Source organism: Sordaria macrospora, chromosome 7 (assembly GCF_033870435.1).
Source record: "Sordaria macrospora chromosome 7, complete sequence".
Classification (NCBI taxonomy): domain Eukaryota; kingdom Fungi; phylum Ascomycota; class Sordariomycetes; order Sordariales; family Sordariaceae; genus Sordaria; species Sordaria macrospora.
Genome location: NC_089377.1, coordinates 2,492,811 through 2,511,633, shown reverse-complemented (window position 1 = coordinate 2,511,633; position 18,823 = coordinate 2,492,811). Strand labels below are relative to the sequence as shown.

The following is an 18,823-nucleotide window of genomic DNA, read 5'->3' as shown; positions in this document are numbered from 1 at the left end:
ACCTGCAAAAGGAAAGTCAAGGGATGAAATAGTCTTCCTTCTTCATAATGGAATACGTCATCTTGACAACAGTAGAAGGTACCAAAATTTACAAAATTCCTATAAATTTGCGTGTCCTCCCAGACTCTTCTGGTGGCATGCTCGAAAAAAGAAATAAAGAGACAGGAATTGAGAACGAAACGGAATACATTATATGTCTTGCGAGAAACCAATAAACCAAACCAGTCCTGACATGGTACCGATGGATATCATCCGTTTCTGAACATCAAAATGAAACGGTCGGTAATTCGGTGGTAGCCAGAGTACGTTCTGGCCGTTGCAAGTAATCCAAGACCCCTCCTGTCCCAGACCATAGCTATAGCTATCTTGATTATCTAGTAAAACTTGGCTTTCCGTAGTTTCTGTAACTATGTTAATACGTCCAACGTTGGTAAGTAGGTAGCGATTAGTATAATCAAACGATATGTAGGTCATCATAGTATCATGACCTTCTAGGGTCTGGAGGCAGCTCCCTGACGCCGGATTCCAGATCTTGATCGTGTTATCTCCCGAACCAGATGCAAGCCGTTGGCCATCAGGTGAGAATGCCACTGAGCCAATGTACTGGCTATGGCCTTCTAGGGTCTGGAGGCAGCTCCCCGACGCCGGATCCCAGATCTTAATCGTCTTATCCCACGAACCGGACGCAAGCCGCTGGCCATCAGACGAGAATGCCACTGAGCTAATGGAGTCGATATGGCCTTCTAGAGTTTGAAGGCAACTCCCCAACGCCGGATCCCAGATCTTGATCGTATCATCCCCCGAACCGGACGCAAGGCGTTGGCCATCAGGTGAGAATGCCACTGAGCCAACGGACCAGCTATGGCCTTCCAGGGTCTGGAGACAGCTCCCCGACGCAGGGTCCCAGATCTTGATCGTCTTACCTCCTGAACCGGATGCAAGCCGCTGGCCATCAGGTGAGAATGCTACTGAGAGAATGGTCCCGCTATGGCCTTCTAAGGTTCGGAGGCAGCCCCCCGACGCCGGATCCCAGATCTTGATTATATCATCCCCCGAACCGGACGCAAGCCGCTGGCCATCAGGTGAGAATGCTACTGAGAGAATGGTCTCTCTATGGCCTTCTAGGGTCTGGAAGCAGCTCCCCGACGCCGGATCCCAGATCTTAATTGTGTCATCCCCCGAACCGGACGCAAGCCGCTGGCCATCAGGCGAGGATGCCACTGAGCCAATGTACTCGCTATGGCCTTCTAGGGTTTGAAGGCAGCTCCTCGACACCGGATCCCAGATCTTGATCATTTTATCCCCCGAACCGGACGCAAGCCGCTGGCCATCAGGCGAGAATGCTACTGAGCCAATGTACTGGCTATGGCCTTCTAGGGTCTGAAGGCAGCCCCCCGACGCCGGATCCCAGATCTTAATCGTCTTATCCCACGAACCGGACGCAAGCCGCTGGCCATCAGACGAGAATGCCACTGAGCTAATGGAGTCGATATGGCCTTCTAGAGTTTGAAGGCAACTCCCCAACGCCGGATCCCAGATCTTGATCGTCTTATCCCACGAACCGGATGCAAGCCGCTGGCCATCAGGCGAGAATGCTATTGAGACAACGTACCAGCTATGGCCTTCTAGGGTCTGAAGGCAGCTCCTCGATGCTGGATCCCAGATCTTGATCGTATTATCCTCCGAACCGGACGCAAGCCGCTGGCCATCAGGTGAGAATGCTACTGAGCGAACGGTCTTACTATGGCCTTCTAGGGTCTGGAGGCAGCTCCCCGACGCCGTATCCCAGATCTTGATCGTATCATCTCCCGAACCGGATGCAAGCCGCTGGCCATCAGGCGAGAATGCCACTGAGTCAACGTACTGGCTATGGCCTTCTAGGGTCTGGAGGCAGCTCCCCGATGCCGGATCCCAGATCTTAATCGTATTATCCACCGAACCGGATGCAAGCCGCTGCCCATCAGGCGAGAATGCCACTGAGCGAACGGACCTGCTATGGCCTTCCAGGGTCTGAAGGCATGGATTCCAATCCAATTCTACAGCCGGCTTAGTTCGAATCCATTCAGGTTCTTCTGCCCTGAAATTCCTCTTTATCAAGCTACCGCTTGGAGCAAATACAAGCGCTGATATGTATGCTTGAAGTGGAGCTTGCTCTATTATTGACTTATAAGCCATAGCAAACCGGTAAGCATCCCAAACAAGCTTTGATAACTGCAACTGATGATTACCTCCCTATATCTTTAGTTAGACCAAGTTCCTGGTACGGAGTTAGACTTGTACTTACTAGCAGGCCCTCAAGCTTTCCAATAGCAACAACGCCCGCAGGCATAGCTTGGAGTAGACTTAGAGCTTCCAGCCAGTAAAGGTACTTCGTCTCAAGAAATTTATGGACAACCTTCTCATCCCGTAAATGATTATGCCATTTTGTGTTCGTGCCAGAAACCGACTCACATAAGTGATCAACCCAGTAGACGCACGAGTACCGCACCGTCGCTAGCGGGTCTGGATTCGGTATTTGGACCTTGTCACTCAGAAATCCCGGTGCCCTTAAGCCGTATATGTCGCGTCGCAGTGTTGTAGACATGGCATCAAGTGACCTCGAGAAGATGGTATAGTTCACATCTTCTTTCCCAGAAGGAAAAATCCACTTGAATGTCTCCAGAAAAGCTTGGTTACCAGCTTTATCAGAAGCATTGCCTAATAGAAAGTCCTTGGCTGATTGGTGGATAAAATAAACAGTCTGGTCTCGAAGAGTCAAAAACGAGCCGCAAAGCCCTATAAGCTCTTCTAGGGACTGCGGATCGTCTGAAATATCGTCTGACATCTCCACGAGAGTGGTCAGTTCTTGAAGGCTGATCGGTCGGCGAACGATAGAGGAGACGGCAAGAATTTGCCTGCACAGATCCGCATGATTGGACTGAATAATATGCTCCATCATCCGCGCATACAGGGAATCCAATCCGGGGGGGAATGCCCGTAACTTTTTTAGCGTCTCCCACTTCCGAACGCTTGGATCCCCAAGTCCTTGGCAGACCAAGGCCACCCAGAGAAAAGTCCCATTCGCGTTAGAAGAGAGATAGTCATGTACCTTCATCTGCATTGTGCTGTTGTACCGTTTCCGCCGCGACAAGTGAAGGACTTTGTGGCGGATATATGCACTGACGGCAGTGTTGACAGATTCGGCGTTTAGCTCGAGGCTGAGTCTGGACTGCTGCGCGACGATCGCCAACTGTTCTTCGATATGCACCTCGTTGCGACTAGATACAAGCCATTTGACATGAGCAGACACAGATGATATCTGGACGATCAACTTGAGAAGCTGCGGTTGGTCTGTCACACATTCGTCCAGAGCATCAATTACCAGATAGGTGACCTTCAAGTTCGGGTCTTTTAGCATCTCGCATAAAACCTTGGATAGGACGATCCATGCCATTGTATCATCGGAGGTGTATGTGTTCTCCGGTAGATATGAAAGTAGGCGTGGTTGCTGGTGGGCAAGTAGGTAGATTAAGCCTCGCAGCACGGCAATTGCGTTATTAATGCGCAAGTCGGTAGCTTGGCAGAAGAAATACGCCAAGTTGCCGCCGTCAGCGATAACACACCGCTCTAGCTCGTCGATGATACCGCATAGCAACATGGTCTTGCCCTTGCCTGGATCTCCCTTGACCCAGAGCAGGCGACTCTCCCGCAGCTGGCGCCATCGGTTGAAGTCGGGGTTGTCGAAGACCCAGCGGTAAGCGTCAGCCAGCAGACCACCCTTCGCCAGCTCGATCCGCTCCTTTTCGACGTGCGGGTCACGCGGGTCTGTGGGCCACAATTTTGCCAGACAGAGGTAATCCTTGTGAACTTTGTCTTGCAGCCGCTTCAATGCTTTCTGCCTTCCTTCGCCGTAGATGATCGGTATATGCATATCGAAGATGCCGAATAGAGAGTACACCTTGTCTTCCTCGCGTGTTGTATCACGCTTCTCGATCCATCGCATCCGTTCGGCGACGCTGAAATCAGATAAAGGGACACCTTGGAAGGCTTTTCGCGGAATTCCGGTTATATCGTGGATTTCTTGCTCCAGAGACTCCTTATCTCCCAGACGCTCGCCCTCTTTAGAGAAGAATTCGATGATCGTTGGGGCAATGAGCTCTTGGAGGGTTCATCCTCGGGAAAACCATCTGCTCTCTCGAAAGGCCGGTTGCCAACCGAGGCCGTCGCCGTGCTGATGGGTTGAGACGTCTGCTAGGTACACGTAACATTTCACCGCGCTGCGGTACCAATGAAACATGGAGTTGAGAGCGTGCTGAAGCTCGGCGCCGTCAGACTTGTCGATGCAGCATGTGTCGACCCAGAAGAATTTCAGCCCATCGCGCCAGGCTTGGTCTCTGCAAAAACGAATCTTAGCGTAGCCTGCTTTGTTCTTGCCTGTACCGTCCGTCATGTCTCTGAAGAGGACCTCTTCGGGACCCCATGTATGTGAAAGTATCGCATACGGTGGAATCTTGTCGTTGGGTAAGTCCTCCGTCAGACGGATCCCGCCGGTATCGTCACGCTCCAGAAGTCGCATTGCAGAGTCCGCCAGCCTCAGCTTCCTCGGCAGCTAATCATACAAATGTTCGATAGTGGGAAAAGGTTCGCAGGCTTCGCGAGCGGACGGCTTATGTTCGCGGGGTTGTAGGTACAGTAAATTAGCAGTTGAAACTAGGGGAGTTGCCATAAGTAACTGACAAAATTGGTAGCGTATATCTCGTTGAGTTTGATTGGGAGCCTTGAAGGTGGTTGCTGTTGTTGTCTTTGTTTGCATGGATCACCAACCCCGCACGCTGCGCATTTTGTCTGCGTTGGCGCTTGGAAAACGGAGCCAACCACGCATATTCGAAGCATCGTCACTGGCGGTGTTAGTCGCACGACATTCAGTTACAACTTTACCGGAGGTAAGGTAAGAAGTCGACATCTCATTTTTACGAGGTCTACGAGCAAAAAAAAAAATTTCTTTGTCTCAAACTAACGGCTTACCCTTAAACTCATCTTCCTCCTACAACAAAACGTCTTGGCGCCGAGTGTTAGTGTTAACGCTTGGTTGCCCGCAAAACCCTTAACACTACCCAAATCGCCGTTTTCACGGTCGATATCCCAACATCCACGACTCCAAAATGTCTACGCCTTCGCCCTCTGGGGCCCCTCAACCCACCGCCGCCGGCTATAATACCGGTTACTCCTCTGCCGAACCCCATTTTCGTCCTGCCCCCGCCCTCCACGACGGCACAGTCGGCCAAAAGAGCCCGGACTGCGGACGAGGAAGCCCGTCGCACCCACGCCACCACCGCCACCACCACTGGACCCATCTCGTCCTACGTAGAGACTCTCATCTCCAAAACTCTCGCAAAGGCTGACGTCTATCGCTCTTTCGCCTCCGCCCTCGACTCTGAGTTAGCCCGCCTCTCCGTCGTCTCTCTAGCCCACGCACACGAAGCCGAACAGCTCGCACGAGCTATCACGGTCACCCTGCAGAAAAGTTCTGCCTCACCTCCCTCGCCTACCCCGGATCCTACTGCCCCAGCAAGCAAGAAGGCCCCCACTTCCCCTACCAGAAAGGTAAAAGGGCCCGTGGTGCGGATTCCACCTCCGCCTCCCGCTCTGTTTCCACCTCCGTCCGCCACATACGCGGTCTCAACAGAGTCTACCACGGCGCTCCTCCAGGCTTCATGGTGAAGGCTATGAAGGCTGTCGTCCTGCCAAAGGCCCTATTTGGCTCTGAAATCTGGTGGCCAGGCCATAAGAAGCACGACCTTCACCGGAAACAAGGGGAGTTTCCGCTTGTTAGCAATGGACTGGCGGACCTCGTCCATAAAGTCCAGACGGCGGTGAACATTGTATGGGATGGATCACGAATGATGGGAATGATGTTGATTGAGGGATCCAGCTAACTGAGGCTGAAAGGGATTGCCAGCTATATAGAGCTGGCGATACAAAGAGGAAGAAGGTCTGCAAACGAGGGGATCCTGGGAAGTGCCAGAACCGCTGTCAAAGAGGGTGCCTGCAGGGCAAAGGACTAGCGGTCTGTGTAGCAAACGCCCAGAATCTTCTCACACATTGCCATCCGCGCCAGCTTACCGGTGTGGAGAACGATGCGCCTTGCCATTCTCTACTGCGAAGCTAGCCTGCCTCCCGTCCCCCTTCTTCTAGAAGCGGCCCGGCGGCGGCACGCTGTGCGCCTCCTCACCTTAGATCCCGCCCACCCGCTCGTCCCGCGTCTTTCGGAACCCCGAATGACGCCGCATGGCCTGCCTCGCCGCCCTACAACGCTACAGACGGCTGCCCAGCTCGCCTTGCCTTTCCCGCGGCCGGTTCTACAGCCGCCCGTCTACAACGGAGACACTCACGAAGATTCAGCGCCGACGTCTAAGGACAGGGCTGCCAAGGATTTCAAAGAATGGCTTCTCCAACTAGATCCCTCGGAGATCGTCGTTTACACCGACGGCTCTATGATAGCTAAGCAGATGGGCCTCCCAGCGCACGCGGAGGACCCCGACGCCAAAGAAGAAAGACCAGAGGGCGAGTGCGTAGGCTTTGGCTACGTAATCTTCCAAGGACAGACAGAACTTGGCCGCGGATGCGGTCAGTTAGAACAAGCGGAAGCTTTCGATGCGGAGGCGGAAGGGGCGCGGCATGGTCTCAAGGCCGCTGTGGCGCTCTTCCCGGAGGCACAGGCCCGGCCACGCATTACGATATGCCTTGATAACACGTCCGTCATTAGAGGACTCCGAGGAACCCCAGCTGCGTCGTCTCAAGCGGCTTTCCTCGATTTCCGCGCCACCCGCAAGGGCTATGGCCCCAGGCTTGTCAGCGTCCGCTGGGTCCCTGGCCACAAGGGCATCACGGGCAACGAGATTGCCGACGGACTTGCTAAGACGGGAGCGGAAGGGGGAGAGGTAGTCAATGAAGGCTTGGCTACCCTTGCGCACTCAAGGCGGCTTGCTAAGAGGGAGGCGCGTACGGATTTCAAGGCATGGTGGGCCGCAAACAAGCCAGAGTCGTATGCAGACTACCGGTTGGGGGTCACCATCAAGCCTAACGACAAACTAAAAGAGTTGGACAGACGCTCTTTACACCACCTCCTCGCGGCCAGGTCTGGCCACGGGGATTTTAAGGCCTACCACGAGCGTTTCGAGCACGAGGACGCGCTGCTGACGTGCTTTTGTGGAAGCTAGAAGAATCCCTTCCATCCCTTCTTCTGCAGGAAGGCATATGCGGTTTCCCCGGTCACAGGCGAAGCGGCTACGCGGGAGAACCTCTCCCTTGCCATTGGAATCTACTGGCAGCGCTTCATCGCTAGGATCCAGACCTCGCACTTCTTTTCGTGGACTTGCACGAGAAAGGCATGGGGCCAGACACTCTGGCAACAGCACATCGACGACGGAGGCACGGCTGACAACCTTACGGGGTTTTCACGGAGTGAGGGGGTGGAGGTTGGCCACGGCCACGGCCACGACATCGAGAGGGTTACGATGGACTTGGAAAGGCTAGTTCACCGTGTATGTTCTTTTGTGATTTTTTTGCACCTTTTTTTTCTGTATCTCTGTTCTGTTCTCTTTTCTCTTTTCGTGTCAACGTTCTCGGCCTTCTGGACATTTTTCGGCGAGAACAAAACATGGGAATGGCTGAGACATGCTTACCACTTATGGGTGTGATGGCCCGTAGAGGTACCTTCAAAGACTAAGAAGCCGCACGGCGACGGAGCGGAGCGGAACGGAGATAAATCGCAAATTTACTATCTCGTCACAACCTTCTCTGCTTCGCTCAAAGTCAAAGTATGTATGTCAATGATTGGATTGAAGAGGACATGAGGGGTTCAGTCGGTGACGTGCATGTTGCTGTGGGTTGATATTGAGACGGGAGGCAAGACTTGGCCTTGGCGAAACGTTAAATCGATGTTGCAACTTGGTTGAGATGATGGGACAGAACTACCGACGTCAATTTAAAAACACCAGGTGACCTTTCAGGTGGTTGCCATCCTTAGTGAACTCAACTTGAAGAGACTTAGAATGGCCTGTTTTTGGCTTTCAAATAAAGGGTGTTGTTGCTCATGTTCTTGACATGCCCCGTACTCCATACGTATGTACATTACAGATATTTCGGATTTATTACCTGCATTGTCATGTCAACTTTCTGGAGTTGAAGAGGCAGATGAGGTATATCGTTCTCCCATAACGTCATTCAAGTAATATCCATCCAGCTTTCACGTCTTCCTGTCGACAATCATCAAACTTTGACAAGTCCAATTAATCGAACGTTTCTCGTTCTCTTTTTCCATTTTCCAATCCTCCAATCGCTGAACTCCCACTCCACTTCCACCTTGGCCCGTCGCCCTACGCCCACCAACCAACCGCCCGCTCGGCCCCTCCTCTCCCGGGCCAGTCCCGTGCCAGTCACTACATCGGGGATATCGCCAGCGATAAGATTCCCCGCGCGAACTTGCACCATTCACCACGAACCTTCCACAATGTACCTCGCAGGCTTCTTCGGCAGCTGCAAGCGAAGGATTATACAAGCACTCACACTCACAGCAACTGCTTTGAACGGCGTTGGCGTGGTTGGTCATGCGCGGGTTACAATGGGAGGGAGACGTTGGAACGGAACATTTCCAATCTTTCTTTCGACATGGACTGCCAAGGAATTTGTTAATGAAATGGCAGAGCGCCAACCAACGATCTCAGCGTCCATTGCATGCAGCACTGCTGCTGCTGCTGTAATGCATGGTGTATTGCTGTCCCACTGCAATGCCGAGTTTCGTCCTGTGGTTTCGCTGTTTCGGTTTTCAATACCTCACCTCACATCATATCATCGCTTTTCTTCTTTTCTGATGAGTTCGAGTTGTTCAGACAATATTTCGGTCGCCGCTTACCTACAATATATCGCAAGTTGCGAAGCCGGACTAAGCTGGTAGGTGCAAGCCGTCGTTGAAGGCCGCCAGGCACATGGAGGCGGGCTATAGACAGACTACCCCCTCTCCCTATATCTAGACTACTTAACCCTTCTGGGCAAGAGTTGCCCATATTTTACCGCTGCACAAAAAACGGCAATGGAATGAGTCGTCAATGGCACCCGACCCTGAAGTCCATAGAATCCTACAGCAGGGCATTGCAGCGACAACTGGACCCCGTCTACAGCGACCTTTCACGGACAGTGCACCTCACCCGTCCCGTCGTCACCGATAACGCTCTTGCCTAGTAAGTAATGTAGTCCAAAAAAGAAACAGAAAGCAAATGAAGGCCTTTCCCATTCCGAGGACTTTATTCATCTACGGGAGTGCTTCTATCGAAATTGCATTGCTTTGAGTGCAAAGCCTTGACTTTGGGGTCGTTTGGGAGTTGGGATCGCGGACGTTGGTCAGCTTCGGTTTCTTGGAGAATCGTGAAGAAAAAAAGTTTGGGAGCTAACGAATCTCGGTGATAATTCTGTGTTGTGGTGTTAGCTAGAGATAAGATAAGATCAAAACCTTCTAGTCTTGCCCAAAGTGGTTAAGTATTCTAGATATAAGGAGAGGGGGTAGTCTGTCTATAGCCCGCCCCAGGCACATGACGCCTCTAACCCTGTGAGCACCCCTTCGCTGGTCGGCCAGACAGCAGCCACCGACGTTGGATATTTCCTATTCCCGGATAGAATGCCTTTTTACACATCAACGCACTTCGTCTTCTTCTCTCTGGTTTTCCGGTGGTCTCCTCCCTGCCTTCTCTATACCGTTATCCATGACGGGTAGTACGGTAGGGCTTCACAAGCTTCACCAAATATTATACATAGCGAGATGCATGTTTGCTTTTTAGTTATGCCCGTAGTATGTATAAGAAGTTCAGCGATCTCGGAAAAGAAGCCGATTACGGATGTCGATTACAGCTCGACGGAATCCGTACACACATACGGTAAAAACCGTAGCCTCATACGGTAAACCACCTTCAGTTGCAAGTCAACATGGCCTCTATAGAATATTGAAATTTGCACTCGCCTCACGAAGTCTCCGAAGGTTTTATGAGGTTGAGGATTCGCCATTTGTCTACCTCCCTTTTGAGGCGGAGAGGTGGTGTTGAAAGGGAAAGTTGAGGAGGGCGTTGAAGACTACCATACAGGCTTTGCACCAGGCCTGGAGCTGGGGTCCTTGCCTTATCATATCGATGTCCCCGGACTAGTGAAAGTGCCCTTGAACCAGTTGCTGCCATCTTCATAGGGAGCATTATTGATTTTCCACAGTCAATGGCAAGCGAAACTCATCTCTACTGCGTTGCAGATACAAATCCGTTTTGTGAACTATGGTGGTGGTGTTGATTTTGAAGCTTTCATCGAAGGTCTTGGCGCTTGGCGGCGTGGTGAAGACCCCGTCAGGATTGGCTGCACACCCTTAAAAGGTCGATTTACCGTATGCGTCTACGATTTTTACCGTATGTGTGCAGGGATTTGACAGCTCGAGCAGCTCTCTTCTCCTCGCCTTCTCCAACTTAGTTCTCTTAGGTGTAGTTTTGGGAAGTTCCAACCGCTGATCTTTTGACAAATTTACAAGGACCCTTGTAATCGATTACATCAATCATGGTTGGTACCCGTCCGCACCGCACACCAACAACTAACTCTTATGACAATGACCATGACCATGACCACTCGAACGGACGGCACGTTGGTGGGTGCGGTTAGGCCCTTTTTTCTTCTTCTTTTTTTCCTCTTCTCAAATTCTCGTTCACGTCGTTTTTCTTTGTGTGTTGCTTTTCTGTTTTTCTTCAGCCAGCTTGACACACCGGTCATTCTTCCCAATCCAAATGGATGATGAAATATGCGGAGAACAGTGAAGTGAGCCCATCTATCTGGAAGAAGATATTCCCGGCAAACATGGTTCCCCAGCATCCTCTAGCTTTTGCTAGCCTCCTAGCTTTACATAATTGGTAATTCGTTGTAAACACGGTGTGAGGAAACATAACTGAAGAAACCCAACCCCAAAAGGAAACTTGACAAGCAGAAAGCATTATCAATCATCAATCAATTGGAGTCATTCATGCTGGTTACTCAGGCACACCACACCACCTTCCATGCTTCGACATTTCCACTTGGGATGTCACGATCGACCGAAAAAGGGAAAGAGGACTTTTCCCAAAAGAAACCAATACTATTTAGTTGATAGTTCGGTCACCAAAAAAACTTAAACCCGGGGTAACCATCCCCGTCCACCGTCCCCCGTCCCCATCCCCCTCCTTTTTGCAGATCTGGAAGAAAAAGCGGTAGTTAGACTAGTTCGTCGTTTCCTTTTTATCCTTTTCTTCATGAGTTTTCCTCATTCCGATCCTACATAGATTTTCCTACGTTTTCATCCTTCAGCATCCATTCCGCAGCTAGCTGTCGTCCCAATATCTCTCCGACGGTGTGTTGATGAAACGAACAAGTCTGTAATCCTCTCACCGGGTACGACTGCCCGGACGACTTGACGACGACGTGTGGGTCCAACCAACTCAACACTTTTTGCGTCATCTCATTCCATATATAATTCTTAGGAATACCGAAGTGCACTTGTATAACGAGGACCTTGGTCTTTGATATAAAACGCAAGAATCAACGGAAGCAGAACTTAACGAGAATCGCAACAACCAACCGGATCGGATCGATCGCCAGTTGGTTACAGATCTCAGTATCCGAAGGGCTTAGAGGAACTTACCGGCGACGAACGACGGGCCCAACCTTTGAAAACCCATCTCACCGGTTGACATCGAACAAACCGCAGAAGGGAAATAAAAAGCGACAGAAGGACGAACCATATTCTCTGACGACAGATTGCGCAACGCCAGCGCAAGGAGAACACGATGAACGAGCTAGAAGAGGTGGAAAACTACCATGCCACTCACCTCAACTCAGCTACAGCTCAGATCAACCAATCTTCAAATGACGTAGGCCTCGAAAATGGTCAGTTCAGCGGTAGCCATGGAACAAGCGGCTCAACCACGCCCCGGGCCTCTCACACGGCGTCGGCGGTGGCGACAGGCCATGATGAGAAGCACAAGGAGAAAGACCTCGATTCCTCATCAGCCTCATCCCAAACAGAGGACGACATCGGCTTCGCGCCCATATCAACCCGCCCCCAATCGCAACCGCATCAACCTCGACCACTTAGCCGACAGAGTCACAAGTCTACACTCAGCCACATCTCGCGCTCGCGTTCCAACAACGGTTTCGGCGTAGACGACCTAGAAGACGAAGCCGAGAAGGAGGAAGAAGCAGACGAAGAAGCGGCAGCCCGCGAAGGCGCCGGCGAGACCGTCGACGAAGAGAAGCGCTTCGAAGTCGGCTGGGAAGGAGGCGACTCGGACCCTTTGAACCCGCGGAGCCTGGCGACCTGGCGGAAATGGATCATCATCGGGGTGTTGAGCGTCGGCTCCTTTGCCGTGACGCACGCCTCGGCCATCTACACGGCCACGTACACGCAGATGAATGCCGAGTTCCACTGCAGTCGCATAGTAGCAACGCTTGGCCTCTCGTTCTTTGTGCTGGGCATCGCGCTGGGTCCGTTCTGGTCACCGCTGGCCGAGTTTTATGGGAGGAGGCCCATCTACATTTGCTCATTTGCTGGGTTTTTGATCTGGTTGATCCCTAGTGCGGTGGCCAAGAACATTCAGACCATGGTTATTGCGAGGTTCTTCCAGGGTCTGGCGGGCAGCGCGTTTTTGAGTGTCTCCGGTGGCACGGTGGGCGATTTGTTCACTAGGGATAAGTTCCAGTTGCCCATGGCCATCTTTGCGTTGTCGCCGTTTATTGGACCGTCAACGGGACCGTTTGTGGGAGGACTGATCAATACCTTCACGAGCTGGAGATGGACGCATTACTTTTTGATCATTTGCGCTGGAGTGTTGCTGGTTTGCGTTGTAGTGCTGGTACCGGAAACTTATCGTAGGTCTTTCCTCATTTCCTTTATTTCAATCCGCGAAATTTCTGGAGCCCGGAAACCCAGTGTCAGAAAGCGCAATTCTGGTTCAGCGGTTGATGTGGAAAGAAAGCTTCGTAAGATGAAGGAAGAAAGAAGGGACAACCGCGGGCCCAAGAAAAGAGTATGAGCCAAGACAAGGAAACTGAAAGAAGGAAAAAGTAAACAAACCCCCTGACTTACATTCTTACTCACCACCTTTTTTTGTCAACACACAGACCCCGTTCTCCTTAAGCGCAAGGCCGCCAATCTCCGAAAGACCACCGGCGACAACCGCTGGCACGCCCCAATCGAGCGCACCACCAAGTCCGTCGTCTCCACCGTTGGCTACTCCCTCCTACGACCGTTTCAGCTTCTCCTGCTTGAGCCCATGTGTCTCATCCTGGACATCTACACGGCGGTACTCCTGGGCGTTTTGTATCTCTTCTTTGGCGCATTTCCCCTCGTTTTCCGCACCAACTATGGCTTCAATCTCTGGCAGGTCGGACTCACCTTCATGGGCCTCGGCGTGTCCATGGTCCTGGCCTGCTTCATCACTCCCGTCTGGACGCGCATTAGAAATGGCCTGGCCGAGAAGCGATTCAAGAAGACGGGCATCATGAAGGGCGAGCCCGAGGACCAGCTGCCGCCCGTCATTGTGGGCGCCCCGCTCATTACGGGTGGTCTGTTCATGTTCGGGTTTAGCACGTATCCGTGGGTGCATTGGATCGTGCCTGTCATTGGGTCGTCGATCTTTGGTCTGGGGTGAGTGCACTTGCCTTGTGTTTCCCTTTCTGCAGTGTGTTACTTGGTTTACCCCGTCCTCCATCTTCATTGCTCTTTCCCCTGAGTGAAATTCATGACCAGAATGGTTTTAGGTGCAGTGGGAAGGGAGTGGGCTTCATGTTGTCTGCCCGGAAGGCCGATATTCCGCCTGCTTGTGTGTTTGAGAGAGAGACAGTGGAGAGGGAGGAAGACAAAGAAGGGTGTGGGGGCGACACTGAGAAGCATGGCGCGTAGGATGGTGCGCAAGTGACACCCACCCTCAGCCTCCTTCCCCAGGTTCATTGACGAAGCCTGGTCATGGTCCGGGGTAGGAGTGGTTGAGGAGTACGTGGACGGCGTAGTACTCCTGCTACCAAGCCGATTGCCGCAGAAACCGATTGAGAACTTCTCGGACTCTGCGTTTTGTGTTGTGGCTTCCTCCCCCAATGTCTTTGTCTCTATCTCTCCGTCTTTCTCCGAGGCCCCAGAGCCTTAGCGATGGCTTGGTCACAATTGATGCTAAAAAGGGCAAATGGGGCTGGCTACCATCCTGCCCTCGTGTCTTCCAGGACCTGGTTTAAGGCTTGGGCTCTCTCTCTCTCTTTCTCTCTTCCCCATTTCCACTTGGCTCCTTTCTTTTTCCCTCCCGCCCCCGGTTGTTGTTTATCTCGCGTCTGCAAGGTTCCATGATGTCGCTAACCGGTCCTGACTTGTCTTGCATATAGCATGTCATTCGCCTTCACCGGCATCTTCACATTCTTGGTAAGTGCGGTTACTCTCTCTTTCCCAAACCCTAAAACAGACCCGAAGAAAAGAAACGCCTCTTATGTGTGGGAGCGGATATCAAAAATGGGGAAGAATGTCAGCATCATCCATCATGCCATGCCATGTCAAAAACATGATATTGTGATCATTGCTGAATGGGGTTGATATTTTGCCTCCCTTTTGACTTTCACCTCCCGTGACCCCGGACTTAACCTCTGCTTGGTCACTTGAATGGCCAAGGTGAGAGAGGGTTGTGTGGGTGTCCCTTGAGAGAAAGGAGAATAAAAGGAAGAGGTGGGGAGTACAAAAAGACAATTATCCTGCCGTGTACACACACCATACACGCAGAGATATGGAGTGTCATTGAAGGCATCGGATTGGACAGAAAGCGAAAGCAAAGATTGGGTAAAGTAACAGCGCTGACTAGAAGGCGTTTCGTATACAGGTTGACGCATACCCGCGATACGCAGCAAGTGCCTTAGCCGCAAATGCTCTTGTGCGATGCTCCTTTGCAGGTAAGTCTCAAGTCAACATAGACCCCGGTGTATGTGTCGTTTATGCAGCTTTGGGGTTGTCGGTGTGTGTCTTGGTGACACCGGTCCAGCAGCGCCCAGGACATGCATCTGCCGTTCTTCCTTTCAGCTGGATTTTCCGGGTTCATACCGCCATGACACCTTGTATCTTGTGGCTGGTTTCTCGACATGGGATTCTATGCTGACTTTTGGCACTTGAATACAGCTGCCTTCCCATTGTTTGGAATCCAAATGTACGAGAGGCTTGGCTTCCAGTGGGCCACGGCCCTCATCGCCTTCATTACCCTGGGGATGATGCCTTTCCCGTACATCTTTTTTGTGTTCGGCAAGAGGATACGGGCCAGAAGCAGATTTGCAGCCCGGTCGTAAGATGGGTGGGGAGAAAAACGCATAACGGGCTTAAAGAGTTGCGAGTGGCTGGATAAACTCTCACCGGACTGTTTCTTCTTTTTCTTCTTTCTTCAGAAACACCATTGACCGGCATATGGGGCCTTCCGTCCCTCCCGCACTAAGACAGGTTATAATTGCAACAATCAGGAGGAAATAAGCAAGGAGTGCCATGTGTCGCTGTCTGAGGCAGTAGATGGTTGGCATTTAGAGCACCACAACAAGGCAGCAAAGCAGATTACAAGCATAATCTGCATGCCGTCTGAGACATGGACATAGAATAGGAATGGTTACGAGAAGACAGGGAAATAGTGCCAAGCTATAATGGCAAAGACGATGGAAAAGCAAAAAGCGATAATGGATCGGCGCTGTTGCCTGAGAAAATCGCACGCTGCGTGTCATGGCCCATTCCGAGTGTCGTCGATGACTCGACTAAATCATGAAAAAATTGCAATGAGATAAGTTCGCCCTTGGCCAGAGCATGTTTCCATGTCCGATCCCACTAGCAAAACAGACCATCTTTCCACTTGGAAAAAGGAGGGCGGGATCATGATCCGATACCTGTGAATGCGTAATGATCATCTTCCTACCTTGTTTTTGCTGTAAGCATGGGGTATAATGTCCGAGTATGGCCGTCCATGACCTACTGAATACGTGGCTGTTTGGGTTAAGTATGGAGTGGGGGACCGAGAGGTGCTTGTGCAGTGGTATCATTGTAGCCACTCGGCATATTCTGACAACAGACTCGTCAGAGTATGACCAAGGTGTACGGCGGCTTCACCATGCCCCGGCTGAAGAGACCGGGACCGAGGCCGAAGATCTGTGGTTGCATTGATGCCCAACATCGGTCTGCGATGGACTGAAGGGGGTCATGTAGGTACCCCTTACGGCCCGCATGCCCACAGAGTCAGTTGAAGATACTGAAGTGCATGCCGTAGACGGCGTTTGCCGCGAGGGGGCTTGAAGCTATGTCGTGGGCGCTCTGTACGATCTGCAGGAGGATGCTTTGAGTAGTAGATATGCCGGGCGTTTCCATCGCTGATGCACCTTTCAACAACGTGACCATCCCCACTCAAGGCAATGGCGATGCCCCACCTCGAAAAAAAACCATAAGACTGGTTGACGAGGAGCTGGGTTGATCAGGATGTGACCTTTTGGCTTACGGTCCGGAAGGAAGTGCGGAGTGCCAGTATGATGCCCATAAGCAATGGTAACTTTCGAGGTCCTTCCCAATGGATCGACGTACTTGGTATAGCGACTCCCGTGCCCTAGGCTTGTGTCTCGGCAACACATATCCTTTTCTGTCCTGTCATTGGTCTTGTTCACCCTGTAGTGACGACGGCGGTGATGACCTGCCCAGGCGGCTGTCGTCACGCTTGAGTGTGGGAACTAGCAGTTGTGTAGTGAACTGGAGGTTGTCACTGGCTAGCCAATGCAAGTAAGAGTCCACCATGAGCAAAGCGAAGTGTAGATAGTGTTACATGGCGGTTTTAGTTCGTCTCATCAAGGGTTTCCATTGCATAACTTCTCAAGGGTGAGCGAGCATCGGTCAACCAGTCGTGGTGACTACAGCCCTGTCATCGCATTCTCATGTGGTGCGTGTACGGAAGACGACAGGATGCCTCCTAGACCAGGGGCAAGCGGTTGGTGTGTAGTAGGGGCAGGTAGAGACTTGGATGGTGTTGCTATAGCAGCATCAAGAGCAGAAGCAACACCAGGCGGGTTACCTAGGCATGTAGGAAGACGAAAGGGGGCACGGTGGACCTCAGTTCCAACCAACCTCCACACCGATCAGCGATTTTGGACCGCACAACAGGCGCCACGGCTAGGCTGATTGTGGATAAAAGTGAGGATATTGTCTCGGACACCGCAAAGTCCACCAGACAAGGACTAGTCTCGTTGAACGGGTTGACGCAATCCGCGCGAGCCGCTGGAACACTGCTGAATGGTGCGTCTCAGGTTCGACGGATTGCTAAGGTTGACCCATGGAGCTAGCTCCCAGTTCATGTTGAACAAGGCGAGATAAAGTCGGTGAGGTAAAGAAGGTCTGAGGCACCTGGAGGGAGTGATAAGACCATGTTGGAAGTAGCAGTTGTCCCGTATGATAACGGGAGATGCCGGGTTTGTAACAATGTATGTTTCGTAGCGCTCCGGATCTCAAGCCTGGTGTCTTGAAGCAGTGTACTGCAAGGTAGAATGTAGGGCAAGTGTAGAGAGGGATTGCTGTGTGCAGATATCTCGTATACAGGTACTGTGTGCAAGTGTCCGAGGCATGGAGGTGGTGGTCATGATGGTGGTGTTTTCCAATACAGAGTCGTGGTTTTCAGGTCGTAGAAACCGTATAGGCATGCGTGTGTGGCCTGGGTAGTTGCGTACTGTGTAGTATCGAGCAACAAATGTTGGCACAGAGTGTTGTACGTTCAGCCTCAATGGCATTGTCTAGACTGACGTGAGTGGGTGCCAAGGCCAGGAGAGGTGTATAATTGGGAGGGCGACTGTTGAAGGTTTCGTTGCTTGTTCCTGACGATGCATGGGCTCTGATGAATCCTGGAGCCGATCAAGGCGGATCATGCCAGCTGATCTCGGGGCGCCACATGGCCATGGACAATCGTGGTTCGTCAACCGCCGCCCTCTAGGGCCCTGACGGTTCCTGGCTCAACTGAAGCATCTGCCCACAAGACGGCCCATGTCTGCATCCCGTCCTTCCGTCCTGTCACTAGCAAGATGTGCGGCCAACCACCATCGAGGCCGTTGTTGATATCGCGGTATCGATAGCGTCAAGGAGAATAACAGATCTCGAACAACTTCAAGGGCAGTATCGAGCTGGAACGCAGGTTCAAGAGTGACCAAATTGGGCCAATGCTCCGTTTGCCGTTGCGCTGTGATCTTTTTTCATTTGATTCAGTTTATGTTCCTTGTAAGAAAATAAAAGGAAAGAAGAGAAGAGTTGGAGGCGGGAAGAACTTCAATCTCAAATGTCCGATAAGATAACGGAAACTTTTTGGCCAAGCGGAAGCGCTGGACAGGATGGGCCAGCAAGCAAGTGCCTGACAGACGGATGTCGGGATTCGGGACTCGGGAGACGGGAGGAGGTGACAAGGAAAAAAAAGAGATGGATTCCACTCTGCGGCCCGCGCGGTTCCTCTGGTGAGTGACATTGCAGACATTGGCACCGTCATCATCATGAATAAAAAAAATGAAATTGAAAAAAATGTTTGAACAGTGAGACCCATTGGCGACTGGAGTCTGGTCAAAATGGAAAGACACGGGTATCAACAGAAACCGAGAAAATGGCAAGTACACCACAGCAGTTCACGGTCCACGGATGCTGTCTGAGATTTGCACCTTCCACTGTTGTGAGAGATCTGGGTTGCCAAATCCGAAAAGTGACGGTGCCTGGAACAACAAGCAAGAGCTGCGGATCACTGATGGACGCCTGCACAATCATCTTCAGCCC

At 51.8% G+C, this 18,823-nt stretch overlaps 5 protein-coding genes across 5 annotated transcripts; 3 read left to right on the top strand and 2 right to left on the bottom strand.

The window, feature by feature from the left end:
• Positions 1-189: 189 nt before the first annotated feature.
• SMAC4_14111 (uncharacterized protein) lies at positions 190-3,397 on the bottom strand (the record flags this gene model as incomplete). Its single annotated transcript, XM_066091779.1, has 2 exons — positions 190-2,232; positions 2,285-3,397. The coding sequence occupies 2 exons, from the start codon at positions 3,395-3,397 to the stop codon at positions 190-192; spliced, it is 3,156 nt and encodes a 1,051-aa protein (XP_065947785.1).
• Positions 3,398-4,147: 750 nt separating this feature from the next.
• On the bottom strand, positions 4,148-4,429 carry SMAC4_14110 (uncharacterized protein; the record flags this gene model as incomplete). Its single annotated transcript, XM_066091778.1, has 2 exons — positions 4,148-4,173; positions 4,195-4,429. The coding sequence occupies 2 exons, from the start codon at positions 4,427-4,429 to the stop codon at positions 4,148-4,150; spliced, it is 261 nt and encodes an 86-aa protein (XP_065947784.1).
• Positions 4,430-5,141: 712 nt separating this feature from the next.
• SMAC4_10454 (uncharacterized protein) lies at positions 5,142-5,700 on the top strand (the record flags this gene model as incomplete). The annotated part of the gene is made up of 2 exons (XM_066091037.1): positions 5,142-5,199; positions 5,270-5,700. The coding sequence occupies 2 exons, from the start codon at positions 5,142-5,144 to the stop codon at positions 5,698-5,700; spliced, it is 489 nt and encodes a 162-aa protein (XP_065947783.1).
• Positions 5,701-6,217: 517 nt separating this feature from the next.
• Positions 6,218-7,528, top strand: SMAC4_14109 (uncharacterized protein). The gene has a single exon (XM_066091777.1). The coding sequence runs from the start codon at positions 6,258-6,260 to the stop codon at positions 7,197-7,199; it is 942 nt and encodes a 313-aa protein (XP_065947782.1). The 5' UTR covers positions 6,218-6,257; the 3' UTR covers positions 7,200-7,528.
• Positions 7,529-11,287: 3,759 nt separating this feature from the next.
• SMAC4_06112 (uncharacterized protein) lies at positions 11,288-15,817 on the top strand. The gene is made up of 5 exons (XM_066090391.1): positions 11,288-12,903; positions 13,156-13,681; positions 14,407-14,443; positions 14,892-14,961; positions 15,185-15,817. Exons 1-5 carry the CDS (start codon positions 11,823-11,825, stop codon positions 15,346-15,348), a joined length of 1,878 nt encoding a protein of 625 aa, XP_065947781.1. The 5' UTR covers positions 11,288-11,822; the 3' UTR covers positions 15,349-15,817.
• Positions 15,818-18,823: the final 3,006 nt, after the last annotated feature.